The sequence below is a fragment of the Haliotis rufescens genome, unplaced genomic scaffold (genome assembly GCF_023055435.1).
Source record: "Haliotis rufescens isolate VD_foot unplaced genomic scaffold, xgHalRufe1.0.p SCAF_33, whole genome shotgun sequence".
Classification (NCBI taxonomy): domain Eukaryota; kingdom Metazoa; phylum Mollusca; class Gastropoda; order Lepetellida; family Haliotidae; genus Haliotis; species Haliotis rufescens.
The window spans coordinates 1,101,231-1,125,162 of NW_025964035.1; the positions used below are offsets into that span (position 1 = coordinate 1,101,231).

The 23,932-nt window shown below is 42.9% G+C and overlaps 4 protein-coding genes across 5 annotated transcripts; 2 read left to right on the plus strand and 2 right to left on the minus strand.

Moving 5' to 3' along the window:
- Positions 1-402: 402 nt before the first annotated feature.
- Positions 403-1,164, minus strand: LOC125371996 (transforming acidic coiled-coil-containing protein 3-like). Its single transcript, XM_048380771.1, has one exon. It carries the CDS (start codon positions 1,162-1,164, stop codon positions 403-405), a length of 762 nt encoding a protein of 253 aa, XP_048236728.1.
- A 2,537-nt stretch (positions 1,165-3,701) lies between these two features.
- LOC124151621 lies at positions 3,702-6,480 on the minus strand. 2 transcript variants are annotated; one of them, XR_007217941.1, is made up of 2 exons: positions 6,243-6,421; positions 3,702-4,713 (listed from the first exon to the last, which is right to left on the minus strand). XR_007217941.1 is itself a non-coding variant. In XM_048380854.1 (2 exons), exons 1-2 carry the CDS (start codon positions 6,463-6,465, stop codon positions 4,281-4,283), a joined length of 471 nt encoding a protein of 156 aa, XP_048236811.1. In that variant the 5' UTR covers positions 6,466-6,480; the 3' UTR covers positions 3,702-4,280. The 2 variants fall into 2 exon arrangements, 1 of the variants encoding a protein (XP_048236811.1); XM_048380854.1 differs by lacking the exon at positions 6,243-6,421 and adding an exon at positions 6,428-6,480.
- An 8,404-nt stretch (positions 6,481-14,884) lies between these two features.
- On the plus strand, positions 14,885-20,755 carry LOC124151622 (acetylcholinesterase-like). The gene is made up of 4 exons (XM_048380812.1): positions 14,885-15,008; positions 16,337-17,806; positions 18,620-18,783; positions 20,444-20,755. The coding sequence occupies exons 2-4, from the start codon at positions 16,338-16,340 to the stop codon at positions 20,479-20,481; spliced, it is 1,671 nt and encodes a 556-aa protein (XP_048236769.1). The 5' UTR covers positions 14,885-15,008; position 16,337; the 3' UTR covers positions 20,482-20,755.
- LOC125372009 (balbiani ring protein 3-like) lies at positions 20,690-22,478 on the plus strand. The gene is made up of 2 exons (XM_048380813.1): positions 20,690-20,794; positions 20,938-22,478. The coding sequence occupies exons 1-2, from the start codon at positions 20,742-20,744 to the stop codon at positions 22,169-22,171; spliced, it is 1,287 nt and encodes a 428-aa protein (XP_048236770.1). The 5' UTR covers positions 20,690-20,741; the 3' UTR covers positions 22,172-22,478.
- The last annotated feature ends 1,454 nt before the right edge of the window (positions 22,479-23,932 follow it).

Below are 23,932 nucleotides of genomic sequence, written 5' to 3' on the forward strand. Positions count from 1 at the left end.
GCTGGAGTACAGTGTTGGGAGGCTCTAGCATGGCGAGTATAGGCTTAAGTACAGTGTTGGGAGGCTCTAGCATGGCAAGTATAGGCTGGAGTACAGTGCTGGGAGGCTCTAGCATGGCGAGTATAGGCTGGAACATAGTGTTGGGAGGCTCTAGCATGGCGAGTATAGGCTGGGGTACAGTGTTGGAAGGTTCTAGCATGGCGAGTATAGGCTGGGGTACAGTGTTGGAAGGCTCTAGCATGGCGAGTATAGGCTGGAGTACAGTGTTGGAAGGTTCTAGCATGGCGAGTATAGGCTGGGGTACAGTGTTTGGAGGCTCTAACATGGCGAGTATAGGCTGGGGTACAGTGTTGGAAGGTTCTAGCATGGCGAGTATAGGCTGGGGTACAGTGTTTGGAAGCTCTAGCATGGCAAGTATGACTGGAGTACAGTCCTGGGAGGCTCTAGCATGGCGAGTATAGGCTGGAATACAGTGTTGGGAGGCTCTGACATGGCGAGTATAGGCTGGAGTACAGTGTTGGGAGGCTCTAGCATGGCGAGTATAGGCTGGAGTACAGTGTTGGAAGGCTCTAGCATGGCGAGTATAGGCTGGAATACAGTGTTGGGAGGCTCTGACATGGCGAGTATAGGCTTAAGTACAGTGTTGGAAGGTTCTAGCATGGCAAGTATAGGCTGGAGTACAGTGCTGGGAGGCTCTAGCATGGCGAGTATAGGCTGGAATATAGTGTTGGGATGCTCTAGCATGGCGAGTATAGGCTGGGGTACAGTGTTGGAAGGTTCTAGCATGGCGAGTATAGGCTGGGGTACAGTGTTGGAAGGTTCTAGCATGGCGAGTATAGGCTGGAGTACAGTGTTGGGAGGCTCTAGCATGGCGAGTATAGGCTGGAGTACAGTGTTGGGAGGCTCTAGCATGGCGAGTATAGGCTGGAGTACAGTGTTGGGAGGCTCTAGCATGGCGAGTATAGGCTGGGGTACAGTGTTGGAAGGTTCTAGCATGGCGAGTATAGGCTGGAGTACAGTGTTGGGAGGCTCTAGCATGGCGAGTATAGGCTGGAATACAGTGTTGGGAGGCTCTGACATGGCGAGTATAGGCTTAAGTACAGTGTTGGAAGGTTCTAGCATGGCGAGTATAGGCTGGAGTACAGTGTTGGGAGGCTCCAGCATTGCGAGAGAAAGGCTATTTCGTCCCAATATGAAACAAGCTTGCGACAAGTTTTCATATTGTGAAAAAGACTATACATTCTTCCGGACAGCAACGTGCCGCTTGAGCGAGCCATTTGTGTTGATCTGTTTCTTGATAGAGGTAAACGTACACGCGGTGTCACAATACAGTCTGCTGTACACAACACAGATTTAGTATGTGGGATTTGTGTAGCTGGACATACTGAAACAATGCGTCTAGCGATATGACAATGTTGTTTGCGTGAGGTTAACAATTAAGCTATTCACTTCAGCAGAGCGTTCGCACAGTCACAGTAACCCGATAGTCCCCTGATGGCGACATTGCAAGTGCAACTTCAAGTGTGAGTCAACACAAATATATACTTTCCATATCTTCTTGAAAACACAAGGCATATATATATATAGTTCCGTAGGGGTTCGGGTTAGCATAGGACCTGCTTGTCCTGAGAGGTCAATACATTGTGTCGGGTGGTCATGTTCCTTATCCCTTGCCTGATTACTTGAGTTTAAGCCCAGCCTCGTTACATAAAGGCCGGGCTGACATAGCAGGACTACTGCGGCGTTAAACAACATTCATTTCACTTATTAACGAAGCTGATGAAATAAAGCTTTTCCACTCCAGTATTTATTCAAAAACTCCCAACGCCGTCTTTAACCCATTCCACAGTTAGGCTACTGTAAAGATATATCATATACTCGTCTTTTAGACGGAGTCGGTATCGTGTAGTCAGGTTCGTTGACTTGGTTGATGCATGTCATCGTATCCCAACTGTGTAGGTCAATGCTCAAGAAGTGAATCGCTGGATTGTCTCGAATATTTACAGACAGCCGCCATACATCTTGAATATTGCCGAGTGCGATGTTAAACAACAAACCGGGCGGTCGGGTAGCCTAGTGGTTAAAGCGTTCGCTCGTCACGCCGAAGACCCGGGTTCGATTCCCGACATGGGTACAATGTGTGAAGCCCATTTCTGGTGTCCCCCGCCGTGATATTGCTGGAATATTGCTAAAAGCGGCGTAAAATCAAACTTACTCACTCACTAAACAACAAACCAACAAAGGAACAAACAAATATACAGAGTTCGCCGTAGCGGTGAACAGGATAGAACATAGCTGTCTCGGATCGATAAGTGTTCAATCATTGCTCGCAATGTGTTACCGAGGCCGCCATGTCATGAACCTATAATATAGATAACAACATACCTGAGCTTACGCTGACCTGGATTCTGCAGCTACACCGGATCATAACATTCAGCATGTGAGCGAGAGACTCTCAAGCGTATTCTACTTGTGCAGTACACGCAATACAGCCGAACTATCGGATTGCGTCTTTCTCGGAAGGTCACTGATTCATTACGTTTCCTAGAAAAGGCTCTTCCACGGGATTTGTAACGTTATTGCTTGATGCGTGGATGAGTTTATAGTGTAAGTAGGGTGACCTATCTGCTAATGTGTTCATCGTACACTATCGTAGGTATCCAAATCACATTGTGAGTTTGTTGTTTAAGGCCACACTCAGTAATATTCCAACAATCTGAGATGTTATATTTGCTTTAGACTAACATATGGTCTCTGAAATGAACATATCGTACAGAAAAAAACAGTTGTTCAGTTATCTTAATAAAAATATAATAAAAAGGGAGCCCAGTGATTCTCTTCATTTTCAGATACTGCAGTAATCTAGGCTTGCCAAACATTATAGACTTGCATGGGCTGTAGTTGATATATTTGTATCAGGATCTGTAAGACAGACTATATTTGTTTGTTTGTGTGTTTGTCTATTTTTTATTTAACGCCGCACACAGCATTTGTCCAGCTATATGACGGCAGTCTATAAATAATCGAGTCTGGATCAGACAATCCAGTGCTATAGCCCTTACCTGAGCAAGTCTAGATTTTCAACACGTTCCATCTCACTAGGTCTCCTCTTCAGTTCAAATAGAGTTTTCTCCCGAAATTGTATATTTACCGAGACAGAGCGTTAGTTAGACTTGCAGAAGTGACTAATAAGGCAATGCTTATTAGTTAAATGATATATTCTAGAATATATAAATAATAAGAACAAGTTGTCCCCTTAAGAGACCGGCGTTCTTTGTGTCCGGTATTCCAGACTATTATAAGGCTAGAATTACTGTACACCCCTGGAATTATCATTCAGTGCAGCCTTGGAGCAATGCTAAGCGTTAGTCTATGAGCCGAGTGTACACATGTGGTTGTCTTAAGCTTGTAACACACATTGGTAGCCTCCCATTGATAAAGGATCAATGAAACAGTTAAAACATTGTGGTTCTAATCAGCGCGTACGACCATTTCGCTTCTTGTCTTATGTAGAGATGAACACAACATGAGGGACGTTCATTATGTTTCAGTCTGCTTATCTGGGTATTGCAAACATGAAATAGTTCAGATCAGGATAACTGACTTATGTAGAGATGAACACAAAACGAGGGACGTTCATTATGTCTTAGTCATACGTATCTGGGTATTGCAACTTTAAACAGGAAATAGTTCAGGTCAGGTTAACTTGGCTTACGGTTTTATTGACACAGAAACAAAGTGAGATTGGCTTTTACATACGATGATCCAGATCAGATCGCATTGGCTCGTTTTATGCTTCTTTCTTTGGCATTTAATAGTTTCAGGAAGTTTCCTCAAAGTGGCGTCACTTCCATTGATCACATGGCTTCCTCGTTCTATTGTTAAAGTTTTCCTGGTTTTCGTAAATCAATTTTACAAAATTTCTGAAGATTTGAAGCAATGGTAAAATGCGGGTATTGAGAAACCTCTTTTCTGAAAAGTATACACCAATAGTCCTGTCTTTTTATGTCTAGGTGAACGTAAGAGGTTTTCATTGAATCATAAATTAACTTCTTTGATAAATGATATATCAAGAATACTTCCACCTATGCAATCACCAGCCAGAAGAATAGACTTGAGTTGAAAGCATCAGAAAACTGCGGGTATTCAACAACCTCGTTTCAAAAAGGAATGCATCAATATTCTTGTCTTCACATGTCTAATGAAATAGTAAAGGTCTCTGTAATCAAAATTAACTTCATATAAATGTATGATGTTCCCAACACTAAGTCTGCATTGACCTACGCAGCCACCAGCCAGAAGAAGTCGGACGTGAGGTGTTCCTTGCCCCCATGCGGGTACCAGCACGTGTTGCCCAGGGCCTTCCCAGGAATCAGGCCCTGGTGACACTTTGCTAATGCTGCATAGTATTCCTTCTTGTCACTTTGTTGGCCAAAACATACCGCACCAGGTGGAGTACTGCCCATGTTCCGGACAGTTACAACTCTTCCTTCTGGCGCTGTCAGCCAAGAGAAGTCCTTTGTGGTGTGCTCTCGGCCGTCGTAGGAATACCAGCAAGTGTCCCCTTTCGCCTTGCCACCGACCAGTCCGTGTTGCGTGTTGGCCACTGCGGTCCACAATTTTCCAGCACCGTCATTCTGATGGCCGAGGCTTACAGCAGTGCTAGGGAAGTGATATTGGCTGCCCACGAAACAGTAACTCATCTTCACAGATCTGAAAGTATATTTTGACAGCATATAAATGACGCGGGAAATATTGAGTACATGTTTCAGTTCTATTGATATCGACCATGACCAGTAAACAATGTTTCCCTCCGTGTATTGGACTCTTGTGTGGACTCCGGGTGGACTCCTGGGCGGAATGACCCGAATATCCAACGTGTGTCATGAGAGCTCACTTAAGTGGAGATCAAGTGGACAGAGATATTTCGCTGTCATGAATACCACATTGCTGTTTCACATACATTTTGCACATGCGAATACCATGAGGGTTAGTGTTTGTTTGGTGTTTAACGCCGCACTCGGCAATATTCCAGCTATATGACGGCGGTAAATAATCGAGTCTCGACCAGACAGTCCAGTAATTGATGTCATGAGCATCGATCGGTGCAATTTGGATACGATGACATGCATCAACCAAGTCAGGGGGTCTGACCATCCGATCTCGCCAGTCGCCTCTTACGACAAGCATAGTCGCCACTTACGGCACAGCAGCATGGGTTGCTGAAGTCCTGTACTAACGCGGATCTTCATGGGGCAGATACCACGAGGGAGACGGAAGACTTCTGGCTATACCGCGGGTCTTTCCCAGCAACAAGTATTGCACCACTGCTTGATATATGACACAACTGGGCTGTCGCTGGCGTGCTATTTTTAGCGCGACCTCACATAAACGCGATTTTAGTGAGCGAGCTGGGTTTAACGCCGCTTTTAACAGTATTATAGTTATATCGCGGCGTGTCAGCTTAATGTGTGAGGAAAGCCCGAAGTGATGCTTGTCTCGGACGTTTACCACTTCGGTGAAAACCAGGGGCACGGGTATGGTGCTGACAAACCTAGAAACATAACCGGGGCGAACCGGATCTCGAACCCATAATCATAGGTTTCTGGCGTGCCCAATTGACGCAACTCTGCAACGCGAATCGCGGCGCCTTAGACGACTTGGCCGCCCGTGCCCCAAAACGCGATTTTAATTAGGTCAGTCCCAACCATATTGCTCTCCGATAAGTGGGGTTGACTTGGTGTAGTGTGTATAAATCACATGACTAACATGTGAGTATAAAACCTTCAGCAGCGACCCCGATGTGTTGGTGTCAAGTAATACAGTGATAAAAAGAACGCACCCGGAAACAAATTATCCTCTATGACAAGGTTTTCAGAACAACAAAGCATGACTCATGTCTACTTTCGCTTTCAGTTTGTCATACAGATCAGTGGATATATTGCAAGCTCTGTTGGCATCAAAACAACAACAACAACAACATCAACAACAACAATAGTAATAACAGTGTTAATAACAACAATCGTAACACTACTGATACTAATATTGATACTAACAATTACAACATCAATAATGTTTCTGGTATAATTAAATCGGGGCAACCCACTTCATCGTAAACGTAGACGTGCCACAGGCACACATGCATTACTCTTTTAGCATTGTCGACACGTTTTAATTTCCATGTTTTGCTGTTCATAGGGAACGGCACGTACACAAGGGTTGTGGTGTCATTAAATTCTTACCGTCGCTCAACACTGTATTTATGCCACGGCCGTCGCCTGCTGTCGATTGTCTCCCGCTGTAGGCTTCAAGCTCATATGCACCTGACCCCCTTCACAATCTGCTTCCTGTTACTTGCAATCGAATCCACTCGGCTTATGCCGCTATCTGATATCTCGTGCAACAATGGAGTAGTGACATCACTCACCTTAGGTTGACAACTGCCGCCAGTTCGTGTTGTGTCATGTGATAGTCACGTGAACGAAAAGTTTTCTAATATTGAGTCCTACTGTTATGTTGGTCACTGTGTACTGAAGCTTACGTAGCGCACACACAATAAAGACGTCCATTGACAGTGAGTGTGCTGGATTACATTTTGACGTAAATCTATGCGAGCGGTAGACATTTACCATGCTAGAAAAACTCATTACCACGAGTCGCATCTGGGATTCGAACTCAGGAGTCCGTTAACATGCACGGTGAATGACTCATCATAGCGTCACGCTTGGCTCCATTCCCTAAATGATTACAATGTGTGAAGACCACTTCTTAAGTCCCCAGCAAACATCGTGCTTGAATATTTCTAAAACGGCCTAAAACCACATTCACTTACTTGCTATTGCTCCTTTGTCCAATGGGCCATCCGTTCCTCTACGTTGGTTGGTTGGTTGGTTGGTTGTTTAACGCCGCAGCAATATTACCGCTACATGACGGCGGTCTGTAAATAATCGAGTCTGGACCAGACAATCCAGTGATTGACATCATGAGCTTCGATCCACGCAATTGGGATCAATGACATGCATCAACCAAGTCAGGGAGCCTGACCACCCGATCCCCTTAGTCACCTTTTACGACAAGCATTCCTCTATGTAAAGTCATAACTTTTTGATAGGTCACAATTTCAAGATTTGATATTAACTGACAAGAAAAACAAGAGAAGTGTAGAAATATGGACGACTGGTGTCATTTGTTGTGTTCTGTGAAATGCAGGGCAAGGAAATAAAGGGCAAGTTCACACGGAAATGAACCAATTTTGCTTGTACTTTTTCCACATTAAAAGTGTTAACATAGAAGTGTCATAGACAAAAATATAAAAACATCATATTTAATTAACATATTTTTTGCGTTAAAACGATTTATATTTTTCACATTTACCAAGTGTTCTATTTCCATAACAAAAACACCATGGCTTATGCCCCTTGCAATATGACGTCATTGGTGCCAATTGATAAACATTATGACGTCATCATGCTTTGTTAGAGCCGCTTCACGTGGTGTAGGGGCAGTTTTGTGATTCTAGCGTCTCAGATGCCAGCCAGAATTGTGTTATGCTGAGTCACCACTGCGCCGGAGTGTGTCGTAGACCATGTTGTTTTACCGCAAACTGGTCCTTGATATCTTTTGCGTTGAGAATAGACAGGGACCCAGTTGAATTGGCACCAATTACGTCATAATCTAAGGGGGATAACTCAGGCCTATTTCGCTCGTAAAACGAAGGCCTCATAACGACATATCATTTTAACACTATTGTGAGCTTCCTACTTTCACTGTGAAAAAAAATGAGCGTATATTTTCAAACACAGATACTAACTAATTCTAAAATTGCGTTTTGTTTAGAAAAAGAAAGAAAGTGATTTTTGCGTGTACACTTCCCCTTTAAGGTTAACAAAGTGGGTCACCCAGAATAATTGTCACATTCGGTGCATACTTGTTTGTTTCTTTGTTGTTAACTCCACAATATTCCAGCGATATGATGACGACCAGTACGTAATGGAGTCTGGACAGTAAAAACCAGTGATTGATGTTATGAGCAGCGTCCAATGCCGATTGGGGTACGCAACAACCAACCAAGCTTCAGCACTGATTCAATAATATATTTATTTCTCTATTGTTTAACATCCCATTTAACATCATTCCAGCTGTATGGTTTTTGAATAATCTAGTCTGGACCAGACACTCCAGTGATTGACATCGACCTACGTTTGTTTTTGTTTGTTGTTTAACGTCACACTCAGCAATATTCCAGCTATATGACGGCGGTCTGTAAGTATTCGAGTCTGGACCGGGCAGTTGAGATACGATGACACGTATAAACCAAGTCAGCAAGCCTGACCATTCGATCCCGTTGGTCACCTCTTACGACAGACCCGTGAAGATTCCGGGGTAGAATAGGTCTTCAGCAACCCAAGCTTGCCGTAAAAGGTGACTATGCTTGTCGTAAAAGGCGACTAACGGGATCGGGTGGTCAGGCTCGCTGACTTGGTTGATGCATGTCATCGATCCCAATTGCGTGGATCGATGCTCATGATATTAATCACTGGATTGTCTGGTCCAGACTCGATTATCTACAGACCGCCGTCATATAGCTGGAATATTGCTGAGTGCGGCGTTAAACAACAAACCCACCCACCACCCACCACCTCTTACGACAAACATGGGTTGCTGGAGTCCACTTCTAACCCAGATCAATATGTTCGATATTGTTTATTGGTGTTCTATACACTAACAAGCCAGAAGAAGTCTGACGTGGTAAGTTCTTTGCAGCCATACGGGTACCAGCACTTGTTGTCTCTGGCCTTGGCAGGGATCAGACCATTTTCACACACTGCCAATGCTGCAAAGTATTCCAGGTTGTCGCTCTGTCGACCAAAACATATCACTTTAGGTGGCGGACCATTGCCGATGTTTCTGAAAGAGACCACTCTCCCTTCTGGTGCTATAAGCCAAGAGAAGTCCTTTGTGGTGTGCTCTCGTCCCCCGTAGGAATACCAGCAAGTGTCCCCTTTCGCCTTGCCACCGACTGGTCCATGTTGCGTGTTGGCCACTGCGGTCCACAGTTTTCCAGCACCGTCATTCTGATGGCCTAAGCTTACAGCATTGTCAGGAAAACCATAAATGCTGCCGACAAAGCTGTGGCTCATCCTTCACAGATCTAAAAGTATAGAAATACAAGGTAAGAGATAAGCTTTGAGAGATAAGCATTCTAAAACTACCATTCTAAACTATTCCAGGTTACGGTTGGTCCTAAGGTGCGACTTAGTGAATCGGGCGTCATCGTACGTAGATCGTTGCTCATATAACTGATGTGTCTGGTGTGGAATCGATTATTCACAGGCCGTTGTCATAAGGCTGGAATATTACTGATGTCGGCTTTGTGTGTGCATGTATGCATGTATGTGCGTGCGTATGTATGTATGCGTACCAGAAAGGGCTGCACTCATTACTTGGACCACACACGTTTCATTTAAGTTGGTTGGTTGGTTGGTTGGTTGTTTAACGCCGCGCTCAGCAATATTCCAGCTATATGACGGCGGTCTGTAAATAATCGAGTCTGGACCAGACAATCCAGTGATTGATATCATGAGCATCGATCGTTTCATTTCAACCACCATCAAACTTTCGTTTTTCCGACAAAATAGTGTAGTGGATCGACAACAATTTCAGATACGTATAGGTCAAGGTATTTCTATGTCTACTGCATTTACAGCCTTAAATGTCAGATAAACTAATCATGCAAGGTATGTTGCGTACACCATTAGGAATGTATGTCTACAGTATAGAGGCAACGTTGTAATGTTTCTTCTGTCTGTGGTTTGTATGATTATTTAGTGATATCGTAAACTTGAAATTGTGAAGTCAAAGTTGCTTTTTATATCGAGTTATAGATACCTAAGATTTATTAATTGATACCGCGAAATCAATTGGTAGATATCACAAATTCGGGAATTTGAAACCCGTGAGTAACCGGGGTAGAATAGATCTTTGGCAACCCATGCTTGCCGTAAAAGGCGACTGATTGTCAAAAGAGGTAACTAATGGGATCGGGTGGACTTGGTTGTTACATGTCATTGTATCCCTAATTGCGTAGATCGATGCGCATGATGTCAACCACAGGATTGTCTGGTCCAGATTCGATCATTTACAGACCTCCGTCATACAGCTGGAATATTGCTGAGTGTGGCGTTTAACAAACAAACAAACAAACAAACGAACCTTCGACTTTGAACCGCACCAATACGAGTTTTCGGTATATGAAGTGACACATTTAAATCTGTCCAAGCTCCCGAGACACCATTTAATGATATCTTTGTGCAATGAAATAATATTCATATCACAACTTAATTTTGTTTGCAGGATATTTAGGTTGAATATATCAGTTGAGGGCTATGACTAATTTGATATTTCGATGTCGTACATGAACTCTTATCTAAAAACTTAATTATACACCAAGAAGCCACTACTTAATGTCACAAAATCCTATTTGAAACAAATAATAGTATTATTAAGAATGACTATTTTACTGAATCACAATTTGCCTTTTGTCGTAAAAAAACAATTTTGTGATATCAAAGTTCATATATTGATATACAAAATGAATTATTGATATCCTAAATAGGTACTTAGTAGTAAACTGAGAACGGGCAAACACATGATTCTAGGGCACCGGTGGGGTAGTCTAGTGGTTAAAGCTTTCGCTCGTCACGACAAAGGCCCGGGTTCAATTCCCCACATGCATACAATGTTGGAAGCCCATTTCTTGTGTCCCCCATCGTGATATTGCTGGAATATTGTTAAAAGGGGCATACAACCATATTCACTCACTCTTCCTGCTACAGAAGACACATGTCGGTGAACGGATCAAGGGAAGTTACTCTATTTTCTCATCAAGTTAAACGATCCGCTAAAAATATTGGAACGTCCTTGACATTTACATTTACATAAAATATAAAAAAAATTGGTCCCTTATTCGTCCCGGCTGATCTGACACTGTATGCAGAAGCTCAAGAAATAACTTATATTCAAGGGTTATCTTGTAAATTCGCGTATTGTGCCCAACGTTACCTTGGTTATCATCATGCGTCACCTGTTTTCGACACACTGTACCCTCGCATAGATGCTACGTTTGACACTAGGATATAACTAGATGAATAGATCGGTATGGTTACCTGTGTAGGAGTGCTTGAGTCAGAGTCACGACGGTTGTCTGGCTGTTGTGGGGATGTGCAACTGACCTGGATGCTTTCCTCAGCTCAGCCATGTATTGATTTTTCTCCGGCTGCGAGAGACCGATGCTGTCAGACTGCAGCCACACGCACTTGCGGTGGAGCCTGAGAAATAGTGTACGGAGGAACCCCATTATTCCGGACGTTATCTTTTCAGGTGACATCGTGCCAGTGAACACATATCCAGATTTTAAATCATTAGTGAATGTAAGTCAGTATAATTTTTGGGGGAAAGCTGAAGTGATGCAGGTCTCAGACGCTTTCCATGTGGATGGAGCACAATGGCTTGAATATTGTTCCGAGGGACAAGGACCAGGACCAATCTGGGATTCTGTGTGTGTGTGTGCGTGTGCGCGTGCGCGTGCGTGTGCGTGTGTGTGTGTGTGTGTGTGTCTGCTCGTACTTGTCCGGACTAATGCCGGTTTTATAGGGCTCGTCCACTGAAATACCATATAGTTTAACGTGAATACTCCACTCAGACACAGTACACTGCACACAAGAGCAAACCAGTATCTATTGGTCTTTTGGATCGTAGATAGACCAAAACTAACAATGAGTCACAAATTGTGATGTCATCAAAAGCAGAAACAAATGCCAAATTTCAGTTTGGCAATTTAGGGGAAAACTGTGCAGAGCATGGTCTAAACACGGAGGCTGCAAAAAGATCATAAATGTCGCGATAAATGGACACATGTTTTTGAGCCCAACCACTGAACAGAAGATAATATATAATTCCCACGTTAGCGTTTCATTTTCATCATCAGCAAATAAAAGCAGTCAACCCTGTATGAAGCCAATTTTACAATCAATTTCTTTCGTTTTACCTCCATCGCTTCACCTTGCACAAGAAGGCGTTGCAGTAAACGCACTTTAACCTTCCATTGGCTTCCCATATCAAGAAGTTTGACATAACAAATTCGCTGTTCTTTGTGATGCCCAAATATGGTTATAAAACGTGTATCTAAGTAATCATTATGCTGTTAAAGAATGTGGAAAGAAATGAGGCTTGCGCTTGTGACTTTGTTGGCGGTGTTACATAGACGCAGTAAGTGTCAACGCTAAATGGCTCACTTCGTGGACAACGTCTGTCAGTGCCCCGACGTTTTCTACGGAATCCCATACGTTAATCCCTGTAGGCGATCTCCGCTTCAAGAACCCCCAACCTTCAGTGTCATGGGGACCGGAAGTTAGGGATGCACAACACCCCACGCCATCGTGCATTCAAAGGTCAGGGTTCACAATCAGCTAATCATATGCCTATTGAAAAGTGATATGTGCACACTCCGCATATATCAGGAAAATTTGCACCGATATGGTTTACCCCTAGAATATTTATGTAATGAATTATCAGTGGTTAACCTTTGGATTTTGAAGCTTTGCATGCATATAAGCTTACATCTAGAGTACCTCCAAACTGGATTATTAGAGATCATATAAATATTATTGTAAATCCTTCAGCTTCAAAATAGGACATGGCTACTTCTACTTCTAATAATGATGATGTGTATATACAATTTTTAACTAGTCAAGAAATTTGACGCATTCATGAAAATTCATGAAAATTCATGAAAATATGTGTGGTGCTTCATTAAGTTCGAGGAGCATACTACTGCATTTTGAACAGGAAAGACTGACTAAAGGCAGTGAGAATCGGGAATGTATATTGTTTGCTGACGTGATTATTTGTCACTAACTAGCTTGCCGAGACGCCCCATACTGTGCGAATTGCTGTGCAGGTGCATCCTATGCGTGCAAGAAACCTATGTCCTGGGTTGATCAGCACCATACGTGGGTATGCCAAGAGCTGCATCACTTCTGGCTTTCCTACCGCATGAAGTTGACACGCCGAGATGTAACTGAAATACTGTTCAAAGCGGCATTGCGTCCAACTCTTCCACTCATAACTGACATCGTGGCTTGAAAGGGTTGGTTTTAATGCAAACAACACGTTTGATTGATGACCAGAAGGAAAGACTCTCACTAGCACCTGGTTATAATTGTAGGAACTACACTGAAATGTAGCTTGGGGAAAATGAATGACACCGTTGTGTTTCAGACCCAGGAGAAAGCCAGGAGTATTGCACAAGACGATGAAAGGACAGCATAACAATAATCAGAGCCCGAGTAAAAGCCCATATTTAACTTGTGATATGTCTTCTTACCACTGTAGACTTATGGTCATGTTCCGATGTAATAATTTCAGACTTGCTGTCGAACTGGGGCGTCACAACAACATCCCATATAATGAACGTGCCTGCACTTTCTGTTTTTCAAAGGGACATAACCATGTTGAAGATGAATTCCATGTTGTTATGATTTGTGACCAGTATTCTAGAGCAAGAAGAAACTCTTTTCCCAAGCGTCTCGTTACCCCTCCCTCTATTGAGAATTTTATAAGACTTATGTCAGCTGAAAACGAAGAAATTATCACCTTAGGTAAATTTCTCTCCCAAGTCATGAACATCGAAAGGAAATAGTGTGGAACGGTAAATCATTATTAAATCTACCCAGTATGCAAATATATATACAGTATATTTCCATTGTATTATGGGCCGGTGGCCTGAAGTACCGAATAAATTTGTCTGTCTGTCTGTCTGTCTAAAAGCCAATGTATCATAATGTTTTGTTGAGGTATGAGTTTACGGACCTTTAAATAGTCTATCGCCGTGCGTCAGCTCAGCGTCTCAGGAAAATCCTCGTAGGTAACAGACGCAACTCGTAGATATTGGTGCACTTTATATACCACTCAGACGCCCATCTGTACACCCAACCACACAATCCCTCCCCCAAACACCGATCATTGACGTCCCTGAAAAAAACACCTCGATTAACGTTGTGGTGGGTGCCACCGGTGGGGTAGCGTACGCTCACCTTTTCACGAACACCTGGTATCGTTTCTATTTGACAGTGATTCATAAACACAAGCTCATGATATAGTCGGAATCGTGCAGTCGACTCTGCTTTATGCAGATATTTCTATTGGATATGGAAAGGGTTTTGTCACTTTATTTACATTCAGTTGTCGGGTCTATGTTGACGTCTACCTCAGCTTACAGTGTCATGTACACGTGTTATCTACTCTGGCAAGTCAACTAGTATGGGCGTTATGCAACTCAGCTGGGATGTACGTTTTATACTTCTGCAAGTAACTGTTACGTACATTTATCACCTTGGGCAAGTTAACTAATACACGTGTTATCTACTGGGGAAACTCAGCTGGTATGTACGTCATATACTCGGGTAACTCAATTGATATGTACGTCATACACTCGCGCAACTCAGCTGGTATGTACGTTATACACTCGGGTAACTCAGCTGGTATGTACGTCATATACTCGGGCAACTCAATTGGTATGTACGTCAAACACTCGAGCAACTCAGCTGGCATGTACGTCATATGCTAGAGCAACTCAGCTGGTATGTACGTCATATACTCGAGCAACTCAGCTGGCATGTACGTCATATACTCGGGCAACACAGCTGGTATGTACGTCATATACTCGAGCAACTCAGCTGGCATGTACGTCATATGCTCGTGCAAGTTAACCGGGCTGTGAAGCAAATAGAATACTGACTGATTGATAGAATCCTACCTATTCAACCACCCGGGAAACACATTCACTCTAAATATTTAGGTGGTTAGGTAAACAGACGTTTTGTACGTAGCTATAACTTAGATTGTGCACAGTAACCAGGTCAGCATGTGATAACTGTCCCTGCATAACACCGCGTTGCCGTCTACACACATAGCGGAGCCTAGAGCACACCCGTATTGTCAGGTATCAGGTAAGTTGAAATATGACATTACAATATAACATTGTCCTAAATATGTATAATGATTACAGCAGTGGTGTTACTGTGGATCCGTCTAGTGTATCTTGAAGCTCTTATACCTTAGAAAACAATATCTAAATTCATAAGTGTCCCTTCTCATTGTCAACATACTAGTTCCCTAACACTTATCATGTTAGCCTGCACTGGTAGAAGTCATACGATAAATATTGTTTGTCGTAATTGATTGCACTTTTTAGTCATCTTGACAAGAAAAGAATTCCTTTATGTGTCCGTCCCTACTTGAAAAATAAAGTACATTTACTCGTATACGCCATGTCTTTGAGTCACAGTATCCAGGTCATCATGTGATATACCACCCCGTATAACAGCGCCTCGATTTGTACACATAATGCAGTCTAGGGCTCACCTGTACGGTCGGGTGTAAGGTGAGTGAGTGAGTCAGATGGGTTTAACGCCGCTTTAAACAGTATTACGGTTATATCGCTGCATATCAGCTTAATGCGGGAGGAAAGCCCGAAGTGATGCAGGTCTCAGACGTTTACCACTTCGGTGAAAACCATGAGCACGGGTATGGTGCTGACAAACCTAGAAACATAATCGGGGCGAACCGGGATTCGAACCCACAATCATAGTGTATTAGTCACTAATATCTTAGAATACAATATCTTAATTCCTAATTGTCCCTTCTGATAGTCAGTTGATTAGACCCCAAATCATTATCCTGTCAGCCTGCACCGGTAGAAGTCATACAAAGACTATTTCTTGTCGTGATTGATTGCATTTTTAGTCACCTTGACATTCAAGAAGTCATACGAGAGCCCCAAAAGAGTTAGTCCCAACCATAGCGGTTTATTGCCATCTTTAGCAAATACAGGATTAAAAATCTTTATGTCAGGAAAGATCTGAACGCCTTGTTTTCCACATCTACCTACTTCATAAGACAGCTCGTGAATGCATACTTCTACCACTACTACTACTACTACTACTACTACTACTACTACTCCTACTACTACTACCACTACTACTACTAAAAATATAACAGTCTTCGCCAAGCTTGTGGTTTTGATTCCATTCATTGGACGACCCACAATTATGAAGAGGGCGTCATGAAAAATTATAAAATTAACTTTAACAGTTTCACTATCTTCCCATCTCAAAAAGAGTGACTTAAACAAAATCATAGATAGTAGTGTATTTGGCGTAACTGTCTGGACCATTAGAATCACCTGTCATGAGCAGCGGGACAAAAATAAACTGTGAACATAACACAGGAGTGAAATTATGTTACCAAAATCTATGAAATCATGAAATTGTTTCAGAATGTGGACAGGAATGAGGTTTGCGCTTGTGGCTTTGTTGGCGGTGTTTCAAATTGCGAGGCTACAGAAAGTGTCAACTCTAAATGGCCTTCTTCTGGGACAACGTTTGTCAGTGCTAGGCAAATCTCTTGACGTATTCTATGGAATCCCATACTCTAAGCCCCCTCTGGGCGACCTCCGCTTCAAGTACCCCCAGCCTTCAGAGTCTTGGGGACCGGAAGCTAGGGATGCACAGAAACCGACGCCATCTTGCATTCAACCTAAACATGCGTTTGTGCCTATTGAGACTTACAGACAGACCCCTGGTGATTACAGTGAAGACTGTCTTCATCTTACAGTGTGGGCGCCAACAGACAATGGTGGCCATTTAGCAGTGATGGTTTGGATCTACGGTGGGGGTTGGTATTTTGGATCTACACGACCGTATGAAGGTAAATACCTTGCAGCAGAGAATGACGTCATCGTTGTATCAATGAACTACAGATTAGGGCCTTTAGGCTTCAGCTACCTGGGGCCAGATACCATCCCTGGCAACATGGGCTTGATGGATCAAAGACTGGCCCTACAGTGGGTGAAAGATAACATTGCCAACTTTGGCGGGGATCCATCCCAAGTGACCATATTTGGAGAAAGTGCTGGTAGTGGCAGCGTAGGTCACCACTTAGTGTCACCTCTGTCACGCGACGTGTTTGACAAAGCCATCATGCAAAGCGGGACTCACATTTCTCCATGGGCTTACGCTGTGCCCAAAACAGCAAAACGAAAGATGAAGAGGTTTGCTGATCTCCTCGAATGTCCATCATCTTCAACTGATGCAGACATCTATGACTGCTTGAAGACAGCAGATGCCCAAACTATGGCTGACGTTCAGCTCGGTATGTTAGACGAAGGACTTGGATTCATACCAGTTGTGGATGGCTACTTTCTCCCCGATGACCCCACAACTCTTCTGTCCAGCGGTTCCATCAAACAGACCAGTGTATTGCATGGTTTTACTAAAGATGAAACAACACTGTTTTCGGCAAAAATGTTGATGCAGATGAGAAACGTATCGACATTACCGGAAACATTGATTTTAAGTCGCCCAGAGTATGATCGTCTTCTTTCAGTTGACTTTGCAAGTGGTAAAGGAATTCCAGAACCCCTTCGTCTGTTTTATGAAAGTCAGAAAGCCCCCTTAAAGGAGGCACACTATTTTGATGTCGTAAATCACTTGCTTTCGGATACGGAAATGAAATGTCCTCATCTTGAGTTTGACAGATTGTACACTGCTGCTAACCCTACTTATGTGTACAGTTTTAACCACCGGCTATCAATTATTCCCTATCCACAGTGGATAGGAGCAACTCACTCCTACGAGGTTGAGTTTGTGTTTGGTTTGGTCCTCGATGAGACTCTAGGATGTACACAGGAGGAGGTGGAACTCAGCAGGACCATCATGACCTACTGGACCAACTTTGCCAAGTCAGGGTGAGTGAGTGAGTGAGTGAGTGAGTATCAGGTATTAGTGCGCCAAGATACTCAGTCTGATATTGTCTGCAGTCGCAACAGTCTGCAGTCGCAACACTGTCGTTATCAGTACCTCAGTCTCATGCTATGATGGCATTTGATGCACATTTGGTTGGTTGGTTTGTGGTTTAATGCCGCACTCAACATTATTCCAGTTATATGACGGCGGTCTGTAAATAATCGAGTCTGGACCACACAATTCAGTGATTAATATCATGAGCATTAATCTACGCAATTGGGATCGATGACATGCATCAAACCAAGTCAGTGAGCCTGACCACCCGATCCCGTTAGTCGCCTCTTACGAGAAGCATAGTCGTCTCATATGGTAAGCATGGGTTGCTGAAGGCCTATTCTACCCGGACCTTCACGGGTCTTTGATGTACAGAACGTCACTTTGCACCACACACTTATACCGCATATACCTCGGTGAATGAGTTTTTCATTACATCAGTGATGGAAAACAACTTTACGTCAGTTACAAAAACTTAATGTCCAGAAATCATATACGCAGCGAGACCTATTTATCCTTTAAAAATAATTTTGATTAGGGGTGGGGTGTCGTTCGGGGTTGGATATGTAACTGGGCTCTAATAACTACATGTGCACAATGTATGAAGACCATTTGTTTGTGGTAGCCCGTCATGATATTTCTGGAATATTGCTGAAAGTGACGTAAAACAACACTGACCCGATCATGTTTACATGATACACAACATGCAGGCATTGTTAAAAACATCCTAGACGTTCAGAACATTTGACATCTATTGGCAGTGACCCTAACGCTCCGGTCCGAGTGAAGGTGGACTGGCCGGCCTCTGACAACACTGACCTCACCTACATGGCCCTTGACGTGGGCAACAACTTAGCAGCAGGACACGGGGTAGTCCATCACGAATGTGTCTTCATCAACAGGATTCTACCCATGATTACTACAGGTGCTGTTTATGATTGAATCTTAAGTATGATAAGATTATTGTCATTTTTAATGTATGTTCAGGTTATTTTGGGGTAATGTTTATTTTTAATACACAGTCGAATGGATTGACTTTATTCTTGTTTCATCTGGCCTCAAGTATATCAATTATCCGCCAAAACATATTAAGACAGAAGGCGTGTAAAATATTTGCGAGTAAAGGGCAAAATAGCGGTGAAAATTATACGAATGGATTACTAATAATCAGTGATTGGATCAGGTTGTTGTGAAAAGGGTAACATGTTCTACACTACCGGTAGCAACCCAAAACACTAAAAACGTAAAGAAATACCAAAGTAGATCGACGAGTTTCAGGAGGTGCCTTGCCTTTTTCCGTTCAAGGTCAAGTCTCATTCACATTGACAGAATCACTCTAAATTACACGTTTCCTTTATTAGCAGTAACGTTTTTGTCAATGTCCAATGAGTGAGTGAGTGAGTTCGGTTTAACGCCAATGTCCATTGAACCATCTATAGGAGTTGACTAGTTCCTGTAAATCGATCATGGTGTCAAAATACGAGGTTCTTCTTTAACATCATGGATCTAACTCTGCGATTAAACCACCACATAATCATCCCGGAACCGGTCCAAAAATTGACCTATATCGCTATGTCTATGGTATAATTTGAAGAACGGCTGAAAGCATAAATAACGCCAAACACAGCAACGTGTATAAATAGCCAAATGTATACTTACCGCCAAAAGAAACGCGAATACCATACTCGTTGGTTAATGTATGAAGACTTACTCATGTTCAAGAGATATTAGATTGGTTCGATGCACAAACAAACATAGTGGTATGTTGTGTGAACTGATGCTAATGAACGCATCGGGGCGGTCGGGTAGCCTAGTGGTTAAAGCGTTCGCTCGTCACGCCGAAGACCCGGGCTCGATTCCTGACATGGGTACAATGTGTGAAGTCCATTTCTGGTGTCCCCCGCCGTGATATTGCTGGAATATTGCTAAAAGCGGCGTTAAACCATACTCACTCACACACTCATGAATGCATCAAATGTGACATCATAGATCCATGACTCGAGAGGTACCATTTGTCCCGTGCAGGATTAGCGTGTACAGTTTGGAAATGACGTGCAGCGTATAGTGATAAGAATAAAGACACTCTGTGGAAACACTTGACTGATTGCTGGTTTTGTCATTAATGGGTACACATTGGAAACACCTCTTCTCAACTCACATGCTTCAAATATTGAGCTTCTAATCCAGGATTTGATTTTGATTCTTTGTTTCTCATCATCCTATCAATGCTAATTGGCTTCATGAAAGTGGTCAATGTGCAGGACCCGCATCATTCTACCGGGTACCCATGCACTGCTGGATGAACAGATGCATTCTTACATACATATATTTTTGTGCTTTGTAAAAAGGTCAACGTTAATAACTATTAGACTGCTTATTTTATTATTAACACTAAACAACTGTAGACAACCATACGAAATCGGGGACACGGTTCAGCTCAATAATGCACCCCCAAGTCCCGCCCTCCAAGTCCAAGCCAATCAGGAAACAGTAGACCGCGAGTGGGCGTGGACCATGTTGTATCATTGTGAGAATATTACTGGATTGGATCCAGGGAAATAATAAATAAAATTGTTGTGTTTCAGACCCACCGGAAGGGCAGGAGTACTGCACGAGAGGATGAAAGGACAGCCTAATAATAATCAGTAAAAATACATGGAACCTGATGATTTGTATGTGTCTGGTTTAACACTCTATTAAATAGTTTATCAGTTATATCATTGCATGCCAGCTGGGTGGAGCAGGGATATGCAAAGAAGCCCAGATCGGACACAGTTCTCGCAGTGAATGGACGCAACTCTACATAGATAATGTGACGCCTTCTCGCATCCACCATCACCCAAACCACACCCTTATATACCTAACTATGACTGCATGGAATAAATGATTTGCCTGGTTGTGCTGAGTTTACTTAAGCATTCAGTGAGTGTCATGTGATCGGATGTACGAGTGTGGGTTGGGTTTAACGCCGCTTTTAACAGTATTCCAGTTATATTGCGGCTCGGATGTACGAGCAGTCAACTGGCACATGCGTTATCTACTCAAGCAAGTCAACTGGCACATGTGTTATCTACTCAAGCAAGTCAACTGGCACATGTGTTATCTACTCAAGCAAGTCAACTTGCACATGCGTTATCTACTCAAGCAAGTCAACTTGCACATGTGTTATCTACTCAAGCAAGTCAACTTGCACATGTGTTATCTACTCAAGCAAGTCAACTTGCACATGTGTTATCTACTCAAGCAAGTCAACTTGCACATGTGTTATCTACTCAAGCAAGTCAACTTGCACATGTGTTATCTACTCAAGCAAGTCAACTTGCACATGTGTTATCTACTCAAGCAAGTCAACTTGCACATGTGTTATCTACTCAAGCAAGTCAACTTGCACATGTGTTATCTACTCAAGCAAGTCAACTTGCACATGTGTTATCTACTCAAGCAAGTCAACTTGCACATGTGTTATCTACTCAAGCAAGTCAACTTGCACATGCGTTATCTACTCAAGCAAGTCAACTTGCACATGCGTTATCTACTCAAGCAAGTCAACTTGCACATGCGTTATCTACTCAAGCAAGTCAACTTGCACATGCGTTATCTACTCAAGCAAGTCAACTTGCACATGCGTTATCTACTCAAGCAAGTCAACTTGCACATGTGTTATCTACTCAAGCAAGTCAACTTGCACATGTGTTATCTACTCAAGCAAGTCAACTTGCACATGTGTTATCTACTCAAGCAAGTCAACTTGCACATGTGTTATCTACTCAAGCAAGTCAACTTGCACATGTGTTATCTACTCAAGCAAGTCAACTTGCACATGTGTTATCTACTCAAGCAAGTCAACTTGCACATGTGTTATCTACTCAAGCAAGTCAACTTGCACATGTGTTATCTACTCAAGCAAGTCAACTTGCACATGCGTTATCTACTCAAGCAAGTCAACTTGCACATGTGTTATCTACTCAAGCAAGTCAACTTGCACATGTGTTATCTACTCAAGCAAGTCAACTTGCACATGTGTTATCTACTCAAGCAAGTCAACTTACACATGTGTTATCTACTCAAGCAAGTCAACTTGCAAATGCGTTATCTACTCAAGCAAGTCAACTTGCACATGTGTTATCTACTCAAGCAAGTCAACTTGCACATGTGTTATCTACTCAAGCAAGTCAACTTGCACATGTGTTATCTACTCAAGCAAGTCAACTTGCACATGCGTTATCTACTCAAGCAAGTCAACTTGCACATGTGTTATCTACTCAAGCAAGTCAACTTGTACATGTGTTATCTACTCAGGAACTGGTAGATAAGTAATAAACTTGGGCACGTCAACTGGTGTTATCTACTCAAGCAAGTCAACTTGCAAATGCGTTATCTACTCAAGCAAGTCAACTTGCACATGTGTTATCTACTCAAGCAAGTCAACTTGCACATGTGTTATCTACTCAAGCAAGTCAATTTGCACATGTGTTATCTACTCAAGCAAGTCAACTTGCACATGCGTTATCTACTCAAGCAAGTCAACTTGCACATGTGTTATCTACTCAAGCAAGTCAACTTGTACATGTGTTATCTACTCAGGAACTGGTAGATAAGTAATAAACTTGGGCACGTCAACTGGTATGTACGTCATATACTCGGGCAATTCAGACTGCATGTACGTCATACACTCGGGTCACTCAGCTGGTACGTACGTCATACACTCGGGTCACTCAGCTGGTACGTACGTCATATAGTCGCGCAACTCAGTTGGTATGTACGTCATACACTCGGGTAACTCAGCTGGTATGTACGTCTACACACGGGTAACTCAGCCTTTATGAACGTCATATACTCGGGCAACTTAGCTGGTATGTATGTCATATACTTGGGAAACTCAACTGGCATCTACGTCATATACTTGGGAAACTCAACTGGTATGTACGTCATACACTCGGGTAACTCAGCTGGTGTGTACGTCATGCACTCAGGTACCTCAACTGGTATGTACGTCATAAACTTTGGAAACTCAGTTGGTATGTACGTCATATACTAGGGCAACTCAGCTGGTATGTACGTCATACCCTCAGGGTAACTCAGCTGGTATGTACGTCATACACTCGGGTAACTCAGCTGGTATGTTCGTCACACACTGGGGTAACTCAGCTTGTATGCAAGTTAACCAGTATATACGTTATATAGTCGGGCAACTCCACTGGTAGATAAGTTATTCACTTGGGCAACTCAGCTGATATGCACGCCATATACTCGGTCAAGTTGACCAGTATGTACATTATATACTCGGGCAACTCAGCTGGTATGTACGTCATATTCTCAGGCAACTCAGCTGGTATGTACGTCATACACTCGGGCAACTCAGCTGGAATGTACATCATATGCTCGTGCAAGTTAACCAGTATGTACATTATATACTCGGGCAACACAGCTGGTATGTACGTCATACACTCGGGCAACTCAGCTGGCATGTACGTCATGTGCTCGTGCAAATTAACCAGGCTGTGGAGCAAATAGAATACTGACTGATTGATAGAATCCTACCTATCCAACCACCCAGGAAACACATTCACTCTAAATATTTAGGTGGTTAGGTAAACAGACATTTAGTACGTAGCTATAACTTTAATATCAAATATCAATTGATATGTACGTCATACGCTCGGACAACTCAGCTGGTATGTACGTCATATACTCGGGCATCTTAGCTGGTATGTACGTCATACACTCGGGCAACTCAGCTGGTATGTACGTCATACACTCGGGCAACTCAACTGGTATGTACGTCATATACTCGGGCAAGTTAACCAGTATATATGTTATATAGTCGGGCAACTCGACTGGTAGATAAGTTATCTTCTTTGGCAACTCAGCTGGTATGTACGTCATATACTCGGGCAAGCTAACCAGTATGTACATTATATACTCGGGCAACGCAACTGGTATGTACGTCATACACTCGAGCAACTCAGCTGGTATGTGCGAATGTGGTTAGGTAAACAGACGTTTTGTACGTAGCTATAACTTAGATTGTGCACAGTAACCAGGTCAGCATGTGATAACTGTCCCTGCATAAC

Bases quoted from the DNA above. Each gene is read 5' to 3' on its own strand.
- LOC125372009 (XM_048380813.1), top strand. From the start codon at position 20,742: ATGATTTGCCTGGTTGTGCTGAGTTTACTTAAGCATTCAGTGAGTGTC. The intron at 20,795-20,937 runs ATCGGATGTACG...TATCTACTCAAG, and splicing joins CATTCAGTGAGTGTCATGTG to CAAGTCAACTGGCACATGTG.
- LOC124151621 (XM_048380854.1), bottom strand. From the start codon at position 6,465: ATGACACAACACGAACTGGCGGCAGTTGTCAACCTAAG. The intron at 4,714-6,427 runs GTGAGTGATGTC...ATATACTTTCAG, and splicing joins GCGGCAGTTGTCAACCTAAG to ATCTGTGAAGATGAGTTACT.
- LOC125371996 (XM_048380771.1), bottom strand. From the start codon at position 1,164: ATGCTGGAGCCTCCCAACACTGTACTCCAGCCTATACTCGCCATGCTA.
- LOC124151622 (XM_048380812.1), top strand. From the start codon at position 16,338: ATGTGGACAGGAATGAGGTTTGCGCTTGTGGCTTTGTTGGCGGTGTTT. The intron at 17,807-18,619 runs GTGAGTGAGTGA...ATCTATTGGCAG, and splicing joins ACCAACTTTGCCAAGTCAGG to TGACCCTAACGCTCCGGTCC. The intron at 18,784-20,443 runs GTGCTGTTTATG...GTTGTGTTTCAG, and splicing joins TCTACCCATGATTACTACAG to ACCCACCGGAAGGGCAGGAG.